We start from the raw sequence: 11883 nt of genomic DNA on the forward strand, positions 1-11883 counted from the left end.
GTAGCAAGGATAGCATTACATACATTTAGTCGATTGACATAAGGCAACAGTCTCAATTTGATAGAAGATTTCATTCACCGCTCATTGCCACTTTTAATAGCTGAACGAGCAACTCTTCATCTTTTCAATATAATAAAGAGTTGCTTTTTCAGCTATTAAAAGTGGCAATGAGCGGTGAATGAAATCTTCTATGATAAAAGCTTTGTATGTATTCCAGAGATGAAAAGGATTGTCAGGTTCACAAAAAGTCAAAATAGTTGAAAACGACTGTCTAATATGCATTGGCATACGTGTTTAACCCGCCTCAGAAAGAGTATTCTGCCATCCAGTTTCATCTTGCAACAAACCTTTCAAAACACATGCTTCCTGAAACGTTTCAAGGACGATACCATAAACAGTACGCACATCCTCCCAAGATGTTGCTCCTTTTGCTTACAAAAGTAACTGTCTAAGAAAAAACAATTCTCCAGTCGGATTAACTTTATACATTCTTACTATCACCTTATCACGACCCCTTTGTCTCACCTTCAATTTACAATTTTTATCATCAAATGTAAAGTGATAAGGAATGTCTACATACGAATAGCAATGTGCTCTTTCATTTTCAGTATTTAACATCAAACATGCCGTTAGGTGCGTATTACGTTGAGCTGCTCGATCTAAAGCCATTTCTTCTGCTCCTTCTCTAAAATATACCAATTAATTTTTAGTTAGATGAACTTTAAAACGTGTAATAATGTGTGACATGTGACTTATTGGATACTCAAAAATTTCTCACAATGCTTCTGGTGCGCTAACATAACCGCAATCTAAAAAAGTGTTTACTTCATCATGATTAATTTGTTCGTTTATTGAAATATTGGCACTATTATTTATTGTGTCATACCAAAGTGCTCTAACTACAGAGTAGTGGGCCAGCATTATATATATATACATATATATATATATATATATATATATATATATATATATATATATATATATATATATATATATATATATATATATATATATATATATATGTATAATTGCTTTAAATCAGTTATCTAGTTTTATTGCTAAGATTTGGTCTTATAAAAATTATTAAATTACTGAAAATTATCATCAAGTTTTTTTGTATTGGTGTAATTATTTTTTAAGTTTAATTAACTTTTTATTAATTTTGTAAATATATAATATATATATATATATATATATATATATATATTAGGCCGGGTCATAACTTAAAAAAATTTGGAAAATTTCTTCGGGAATTTCCAGTAATTGGCTCTCAAATACGCTGAATGCAATGCTGCAAACCGTTTTTCGCTACTACTTTGCTATACTTTGTATTTTTACCTTTGAAGTTTTCAAATAAATTAACTTAAAAATGCTCATTTGTTACATAATTTATTGATTGAATTTATAATAAAATTCAAATTATTTGAACAGTCAAAACAATATATCATTAGCAAACGTTGATTAGAAACTATACTTAAATGTTCTTAAATTCAGATTTTGTGTCAAAGTGAGGCATCAACTTGCGGCGCTCCAGTTGAACGCGAATATAGCCATCACGATTTTCATGACCATAAACTTTAGATGCTGATTCAGTCACAATTATAATCACACGTTCAACACTTTGATTGTGACATGAAAATGGCTCAATGTCAATAACTATGTCTTTAACTGACGAAAGTCATGCCAATATTTGTACAGTTGAAATATATTTTGTCAGAACAGGTTCCAAGCGGGGCTGTGTTTGCCAGTCAATCAGTTCTTCATAACTAGTCGCTCTGAAATCGTATCTCAGTGAGTTGAAATTTTCGATTTGGTATGTCATCACGAGCACGAAGAATTCTCTTCAACGCAAGATTACGGATCACTTGACGGTTGTCTTTGAGCATAGCCAGAATAATGCTCTCGATATGAGCCGGGTAGCTATTGCGCTTCAAAACTTGCTGAACAATTATTCGATAACGCACAGGAAGAAATCGTGATGTTTCTATCATTTTATAATAGTGTGGAGCAGCATTCCAGCAGTTTGAATGTTTCTTAATGTCAAACCAAACAACCGCATATGAATTCACAATAAATTTAGCCAAAAGTATTAGTTCATTTGATGGATCTTCAGTAGATATATAGAGGCGTAGAACACGGTTTGCTAGTGTCAACCACCTTGCATGGTTTAGTCGCCCAGGTGTTCTAGAGTTAAATCTATCTGGTACAACACCTGTCTTCACCGCATTAACAATTTCGAAAAAGTACAGTTGTTCACTGCTTAACAACTGCTTATTGCATATAATAGGTTCACCAACAAGTATGGCAAAGCGGACTATGGGTTTCTTAACAGACATTGAAATAGACTTTTCAATTGGTCCATTAAATGAATGGGGTCCAGTTGTTGCACCATCTAAGGAGTGAAAAAGATGTCACAAAGGAAGCTCGTTCAGATGTAAAAGACAAATGGACCAGTGCAGTGGTCGACCAAGTCCAAAACCATCTGCGTGTAGAGCAATATTTTTTAAACAATGGTTTTTCAGACGAGTAGATGTGACTTCGGTATCGACATCTGATACTGAATGGGAATAAGTTTCGGTGTCAGAATTGTTGTCTGTTTCATTATCTGATTCATTATCAGATGCTTCAGCGACTCTGGCACACTTAACTGCAGTCTCTTCCTTTGATAATGAAACAGATTTTCGTTTTAAACGCCTCTCAGCACGTGCGGATTCCTTCTTGTCGATTCCAGCTATTCTGCCAACACGTATAGTGCGTTGATCAGTTAGGAAGTCATGCTCAATTGCTGGCACCTTCAGAACCATTGGACAGCAACAAGACGAAAGTTCTTTGCATTTACACGAACAAATGTCAAACAATGTGTGAAGATCTTTTTCTATTTCATCTTGTTTGACTGTTGCAGACTTTGATCGAATCACTTTCTGAACATTGCCTATGTACTTCTCCAGCTGTAATTCTATGCCTCGAAGACTTATAGTAGGAACTGATGCTTTAATCCATATCTGAGAAAGATTCTCTGCTAGTCTCTTACAAACAGACCGTAGTGGTTCAGTTTCATAATTCTTCTCAGACAAGTATGCTTTGCCTACTTGCTTGTAGGTTGGCAAGCAAAAATTGGGTAATTCACGACCTTCTCCAAAAAGTATATGACGATTCTTTGAAGCTTTAGATCTTGAAATAATTATTGTTTTACAATTTTATAACATATCAGAATTTCATTTAATTTCTAAAAATACAAGATGAGACGGATAAATTCTGCAATCAGTTGATAAAAGCAGAAATTAATAAACAATGATATAAAAATAGAATAATATAATAGTAATAATATAATAATATAAAGTTATAATAGCGTTGGAGTTAATCATATCATTAGGGTTTATATCTAGTATTAGGGATTATATCTAGTATTAGGGTTAAATGCATGTTTCAGTTAATGCATGTACTAAAGTAAATATACTTAGCATATAAAACCTTAAAACTTAAAAATGCAAAGTATAATCAATTCTTTAGAAATATTTTTTTTTGTAAATATTAAACAACACTATATCACGCCACTTTTCACAAATTCTAAAAAAAATTAATTTTTATGATCCGGCCTAATATATATACAGGGTGGCCCATAATTAGTGTCCCATCTTAAAAAAGCAATTCCTTGAAAACTAGGGATGGAAAACACATAAAACTTTTTGATAAACAATTTATTAACAATATCAAATAAAATTTAAAGATTTTTTTCGAAATGTCGACCATCGGCTTTCACACAAGCTTCAAGACGCTTTGGAAAGTCATCTACGGTGGCACGCAAGTAGGCGGGTGAAAGCGAATCCCATGCTTTTTGAAGCGCTTTCTTCAGAGAATCAATCGTTTTATGCGGTTTTTTGCACGCTTCAGCTTCCAGAACACTCCACACTGAGTAATCCATTGGATTGCAGTCGGGACTACTTGGAGGCCACTCATTGTGCTTGATGAAATCGGGGGTGTTTCGGCCGAGCCAATCTTGCACAATTTTGGCTTTGTGGGCTGGAGCACTATCCTGCATGAATGTCCAACAATGTCTACGAAGCTCCTTTTGACTCCATGGAAGTATTTCTTTGATCAAAACGTCATTCAGATAGTTTTGGGCTTTTACTTTAACGCCTTGTTGAACAAAAATCAATGGTGTCTTCTTGGTGGCACTGATACCCGCGAACACCATTACTGAAAGAGGATGTGCTGCCTTTTGTATTATGATATTAGGCTTTGAGGAAGCGTAGACACGATCATTCTGCACATTGTGATGTTGTTGAACTGTAAAAATCTTCTCGTCTGTGAAAACGATGTTGAGATGAGCGTTGTTGGCGAAACGGGCGAGGAGATCCTTGCAGCGATCCTTGCGCTTCTGCTTTGATGCCTGAGACAAAAGCTGTGCAGGATTTTTCTTGTAAGCTGTCAAATTTAGATAATCCTTGGTAATTCTTCCAAGAGAACTTCGAGAAATTTGGAGCTGTTTGGCCATTTGTCGCATACTGCGTTCTGGGTTGCGGCGCACCCGTTCACGAACTTGCTTGATTTTTGCATCAGTCACCACGGAGCGCTTTCTTCCTTTGCGTGGACGATCTGACATTGTTCTCAATGCTTTGAAGCGTTGAATTGTTCTATAAACAAGCTTTCGCGGCACTTTGAGTCTAGTCTGGATGTCGCGTGCTGAAACTCCTTTCTCATGAAAATCAATAATACTTTGCCGATATGGTGATGGTCTTGTCATTGCTAAAAAAACAAGTAAAGTGAGTGAAGGCAGCAGTAAATAGATCAAAATATATAATAATATCAAAAACCAAAGCAAAATTAATAGTTTTCCATCCCTAGTTTTCAAGGAATTGCTTTTTTAAGATGGGACACTAATTATGGGCCACCCTGTATATATATATATATATATATATATATATATATATATATATATATATATATATATATATATATATATATATATATATATATATAAAGTTATATTATAATTTACTCTAAACTTCTTCATGCTCGCCATATTTCATGTTGAAAAGAAGTGTTTTTATCTTTATCATAGCCCGTCTGTTTTCTTTTATTGGGAGTTCTTTCATAATTGGAATAAGGCTTCGACAAAATAGGGTTGTTTCATCTTCCTCGACATCTTCCATTAACTTTTTTAACATCTTGTCACACTCTACTTATGATTGTGACAATTGTGACAATGACTCATCATTTTGATTTTTGATCCGTGCTTTTTTTGGAATGGATGGTCTTGTACAGTTTAATCTTTTTCGATTTTAGTTAGAATTAATTCATTGTATTTAATTGTATGTGGGATGATTAACATCCCATAAACTTGGAAGCTCACGAATAGCTTCAAGAAAATTATCTATATCGAATTCAACAGGCATACAATGATCGCTTTCATTCTCTTCATTTTCGACTACTTCACCAACTACTTCTTCATTCGTAATTGCAACTTCATTTTGAGAAGCATTTAATAAAGCTTCCAATAAATCAACGTTAACATTTCTTTCTTTAAACCACTTAATAAACGTACTATTGTCGGCCATTATAATTTTGTTGTGTTTGTTTATTTCCGAATTTGCATGTTTGCATATTTCAAAGATTCTGATTGGCCCTTTCTTCAAGCGAAAAAATTCGCTAAAAAAAAAGTTGAAGTCGATCCAACTATTTTGCGAAGAGAAATTTTTCACCTTGCGATAAAAAAAATATTTGTGCGCATGCTCTCAAATATTCTTGGCGAAATTATTCGCTTTGCGCGAATTAATTGGCTCCGTGGAAAGCCGCCTTAAGGCTTTGTAGGACAAATTAGAATGCAAAGCAAAAGTCATTATGCGTAAACATGCATTAGAGACACTTATCTTTGAGCCAGGATACAGAGGTGGACTCTCTGAACTTTCATTTTCATCAAACTCATTGTTGGCTGTTTCATTTTCTGGTTCATCTAAGTCAGATAAATGATCCATAAATTCTTCGTAAATAGAATCATTGTTATCAGAGTTGCTCTCATTCTGTTGTTGAGCACAATTATCTTTTGACATCCTACAACGTGTTCTTGGAATACTTACTTCCCCTGATTGCCATTTCTTATACCAACCAATGCTAGGCATCTAAAATAAAAGAGGCAAGCAGGTAAAATTAAACTTTAGTTAAACAAGATTAACATCAGAAAGAGAACAAGAGAAACTATTGTGCTTAACCTAATTGTGTTAAAATAACAATGATGCTTATTTTAAAGCTAGTTCTTTAGTATATACAATACAAACTATACTTTTATTTGATATTTGATGAAAAATTTTGTATCAAGTGTAAGATGTATATATAAATATCAAATGCTTATATATGTTAAATGAAGGTGTTTAAACGGTATCACATTTTATAATTTTAATTAAATTTTATAATTATTCAGAAAATTTAATATTCTTTTGAAAATTATAAAACTTCCAAAATTTCAATTCTGATGAGTCTTAATTGATGAAATTTTCTGATGTTTTAATTGATGAAACTTAGTGTAAAATGAAATAAGTTAATAAATGATTTTTACTAATTTATTATTGCTATGTTTTTTAAAGAACATTTAGCACTCTATTTTAAGAGTACATTTAAAATTATTCGGATATATACGTTTATGTATATATATATATATATATATATATATATATATATATATATATATATATATATATATATATATATATATATATATATATATATATATATATATTATAATTATTAAAACATCATATACGGTATCATACCATTGTTTCTTTTTCTTTTTTATGTAATATTTCGGCTCATATGGTGAGAGCCATTAGTGGAGTATTTATAATTTTTAGCAATATCTGAATACTGTTTATGGGAATGTCCATTTTCAGTAAATATTTTATTAAGAAAATCAATTTTATCTTGAATGTTATGTTCTGAACAAATTTTGTATGCTCTAGGTGAAAAACCATTTAAAATACCAACTGCGATATTCGGTGAAACAGATGATTTCGGTTTTATAAGCACGTTTGTAATTGCATTTTTTCGGTGTATGGAAAACTCATACTTGTGAAGGGATTGATTGGTGGAGATACAAATATCTAAAAAAATTAATTGATGTTGAGCATTTTCGTATTCGCATGTATATTGGATAGATTTATCTTGTGAATTTAAAAGTGCTAAAAAAGAATTTGCGTCATTAATATTAGTAAATCGAGCATGGCTATTGTCATTGTAACGTTTATAAGTTTTTGGTGCAATATTGACGTTCAAAGTCTGTTAAATAGCATTAGATTCAATATGTTGTAGATATGCTTCTGACATGACGACCATTATGGATAGACCTATTGGACCAGACCTTTTTAAAATATATATTTTGTCTTCCCATAAAAAATGCCACTTACTAATACAGAGATCAATTAGTTTATGAATGTCTCCTAAAGATAGTTTAGTTCGTTGTATTAGATTTTCTCTATCATTGTTAAGCATATTAATTATTGCAACAGTTGCTTTATCAAGTGGCACTGATGGGTATAAATTAATAACATCAAACGATACTTAAATTTCGTCATTAATAAACCATTCTTTTGCTGTTGATACAAATGAAGATGAGTTTTTAACACGGTATTCATTTTTATTTAAAGTTGGTATGATCTCAACAAGATGTTGCAAAAGTTTATGAGGTGGTGTGCCATTTGTCGAAACTATTATTCGCATTGGATAACCTCTTTCACTTTTATGTGCTTTTACACAACCATACAAACGGGGCGGAATTGCACCTAAAGGATATATTTTATCATATATTTTTTCATCTAATTTTTTATCTTTCTTTAATTAACTAAGGGTACGTTGGATAAGATTTAGGAACTTCTGATTTGGATCAACTGCAGATATTGCAAAATTGCCAAGTTGTTCTTTTATCTTTTGTATTGCTGATTCCGAATTTAAAATGGCAAACCCATTACCTTTATCAAATGGATATAATTTTATGTTGGTTAAATTTTTTAGTTCATTGATAGCTTTACGTTGGTTTTTAGAAATATTACTATCAGTTTTCACTCTTTATTATTTGGTTAACGTTTTGCTGACATTCTGTCTTAAAAATTCTGCTCTTTTTTTGTAACCGTTTTTTGTAAAATTAAAAAAATCTTGAATATCTGACGGTGTTATGACATCATTTGTTATGTTTATTATAATTTTTTAACGGTTTTTTCAACGGTTTTATTAGTTTGATAATGGCTCTCACCATATGAGCCGAAATATTACATAAAAAAGAAAAAGAAACAATAGTATGATACCGTATATGATGTTTTAATAATTATTATACTTTTACAAATACTATTAAAGATGTCACTTAAATCTTATATATATATATATATATATATATATATGTATATATATATATATATATATGACATATTTTTGAAAATCTGTTTTTTTTGAAATAATAAGCACCCATTAAATATTCGAGGGTTTTGAGGGACCCCTTAATATTATTTTTATTCCAAAAAAGTTTTAAACCTTGTGTTTTTGTATTAGATAGAACACATTTAGGGGGTGGGAGCATTATATATATATATATATATTAGGGTAGGTCGATTTTACCATTTTTTTCGAATGTCAAATTGAGTAATGTTGCTGTTTACTGTAACTAGGGTATAGCAACAACTCCACCAAATTTCAGGAATACTGTATTAAAAATGGCTTGCGGATTTGTATTTAAAGTTTTCAATTCTGCCCTAAATTTGTAAGTTTCTAACATATTTGGATTTTCAATCTTTGAAATTTTAAATTCCATACAAGTATCTCGTTTCAAAATATCTCGTTTTGAATATATAATACAACCAATAAAAGTGTTTACTAAGTTACAGCAGCCAATCAAATTTAGCGCATGTGGCGAATGTTAAATGAATAAACAGATAAATATAAAATTGTAAACAAAAACTTCAACAAGAATTACAAATATTATCAAAAATAAAAAAATGCAGAAAATTATAGTTACATCTATTACACGAAAAACAAGTGGAAAGAAGTATGGTGGTGGTCCATGTGAATTATTAATGTCGGAGCCAAGTACTTACAGACAGGTTATTCAATATTACTACAATCTTAATCATGTAAAGCTAACTGCAGATATCATAGAAGTTACTGAGCAAATTAAAAATAATTTAAAATCAATTTGGGCTGCAGTGAATCCTAATCTACCTCTAATAACTGACAAATCTATTGCTAGAAAAGTAAAGGATCTTCTTATTCTAGTGAAAAACATTAATCGCAAGCATGGTAGAGTAAGTACCAAACGAAATCTTGATGCAAATTTGGATAAGCTTTTCAATATTTCTGCTTGTTCTTGTTCATTGGATATGCTACCTTGCAGTGATAGAAAAGTATTATGCAGTTAAGCAAGTTGCTCAGAAGAACATATTATATGTATTTGCCCTCAAAACGCGAAAGTACCTCGTGAAGATAGAGCTTATCTTCAAGATCCGAGGCAGAAAACTGGTCCAAAAGGAGCTTATCAACTTTCATCAGTTGATAAAGTAGCTTTCAAAAGAAACAAGAGGATTGATATTGAGCGACAACAATTATCTGAAAGGATAGTTGATAAAGCAGAATCTCTCATATAACAAACAATATCATCTGAAGAAGCTAGCTGTTCAACTGAAACTGAGGTAAACTTATTGTAACTTTATTGATATATTTTAAGTACACGCAAATTTTGTATGCTGCTATTTCTTTCAGGAAAAAGCTGAATGGCAACCAATAAAGAAATTTCCTGAAGACTACAACTTAATTAAACTTCCCAGGTTTGCTATGGAATTAGTCAGAAATGAGTGTTCGTCAAACTTAAGTGCAGCTCTTGCAAATACTTTACTACATGACATTAAACATATTTTGAGAAAAGATGTTGATATCAATCACATCTTGATTGACAAATGCAAATTAGATAGGGCTAAAGCACAAGTCAAGATAGTTAGTTAAAGATCTAGAAAAAAAAGTTAGTTAATTTTCCTTGGTGTGGATAGCAAACTTGATCAGACCACTCAAACTTCTTGCATAATATACTCACCTGAAAGAGAATCCCTCAAAAAATCTCTTGAACCTGAGCGTCACCTCACATTTATTTATGAAGATGGAAAATCTACTGGAACCTTTTTGACTCATAGAACAATTCCTATTATTGGCGCAACTGGTTTAGTACTTGCAAAAGAGACGTTCAGTGTTTTTCAAGAATTTAACAGTGTTGATAGTAATCAGGCAGCTCTTCTTGATAATACTGCTACCAATACTGGCCCAATAAGTGGTTTAGTGGTAAAACTTGAAGAGTTGTTAAAACGAAAACTGCACCTCATTGGGTGCGCCCTACATCAAAACGAACTTCCTTTAAGAGCTCTTTTTAAAAACCTACATGGTATAATAACTGGACCAGGAAGCTTTAGTGACCCTCTTGGCAAAAGATGTGCTGAAAATATTCAGGATTCACATCAAGTTTTGTTTAAATCTGTCACAAATCCTATAGTTGATGGGTATATTCCAAAAGAAGTACTGAAAGACCTTAGTTGTGATCAAAGACTTTTATTTGAGTATTGCAAAGGAGTAGGGTCTGGTAAAGTTGCTGGTAAATGGGCTGCTTATAAAATTTGTCCACTTAACCATGCAAGGTGGTTAACTCTAGCTATTCGCATTCTCTGTTTATATATAAGAGAAAATCAACCAAATCAGTCTTTAAAAAAATTAGTCTACTTTATTGTTCAAGTTTATGCTCCAGCATGGTTTGAAATAAGGACATCATCCAAGCTGCATGACTCTCCTCGTCTTCTTTTATCTGCAATCGTTCAACTAAACATTCTCCAATTTAAGGATGTGATACATATTGTGAAGCAGAGCATTAAAAATAACGCATTCTGCTTAAGACCTGAAAACATTCTCTATGCCATGATTAAAGATGATGACAACAAGATCCGAAATCATGCTTTTAAATCAATACTGACTCTTAAAGAAAGGTATTTTTTAAAATTATTCAATTGACTTAGTAACTGAAAAAAATTATCTGATTATTCTTTTAAACACAATTATAACGCTGTATTGATCACAATTTTATATTTACAGAATGAACTTGACCAGTTTTCAAAATGAACTGAAAAAAAAACTTGTAATAACTTTTAATGCCAATCACTGGTATGAGTTGATAGACCTCACTGCTCCAGACGTTACGGAACCTCCTACCACGCAACATTTTACAATTCAAGAAATTCAATACTTCATAGACAATACTGTTAAGCCAAATATTCCGAACTTCCCATCTCACTCCCTGAGTGTAGAGCAAACTGTTAAATTAGTATCGGAAGCATCCCATTACGTTTACAGATTTGAGAATCGACACAGCTGCATCTTGGTAAAATTGCTTAGCAGGAAGATGGGTCAAGCATTTATGTCAAAAGGATATTATTCCCATTCAAATGATGATATTTTTGAATAAATTCAAAAAGTTACTAAATTAGATAAACAACTTTTTATAAGTTTAGAATCATTAATTATAAAAAAGGTGATTAGAAAACTTTTTATCATATTTTTACAATTAAAAATTTTAGTTTCCGCTTTTCGCGCTTTTTATAGCGTTTTTCGTACAATCGCAATAATATTTAAAATTAAATCCGCAAACCATTTTCATCGAAAATCGCTGAAATTTTTTGAGGTATCTCATTTCAACTACCTCCAACTACTGCAATATTACGCAATAGGCCGGGGTAAATCGACCTACCCTAATATATATATATATATATATATATATATATATATATATATATATATATATATATATATATATATATATATATATATATATATATACACACAGTGATCAAAAAAATTAATCATGCACCATAGTAA

General features: G+C 31.6%; 1 protein-coding gene and 1 pseudogene across 1 annotated transcript; one reads left to right on the forward strand and one right to left on the reverse strand.

The window, feature by feature from the left end:
* Positions 1–6786: 6786 nt before the first annotated feature.
* Positions 6787–8791, reverse strand: LOC149885814 (uncharacterized; annotated as a pseudogene).
* A 1016-nt stretch (positions 8792–9807) lies between these two features.
* Positions 9808–11473, forward strand: LOC149885815 (uncharacterized). Its single transcript, XM_090094270.1, is given in 2 exon segments — positions 9808–10997; positions 11104–11473. Coding segments are annotated over 2 exon segments (1560 nt in total).
* Positions 11474–11883: the final 410 nt, after the last annotated feature.

Source organism: Hydra viridissima, unplaced genomic scaffold (genome assembly GCF_058129835.1).
Source record: "Hydra viridissima isolate aposymbiotic clone 2 unplaced genomic scaffold, HvirCarnegie_v1 scaffold_7, whole genome shotgun sequence".
Lineage (NCBI taxonomy): Eukaryota > Metazoa > Cnidaria > Hydrozoa > Anthoathecata > Hydridae > Hydra > Hydra viridissima.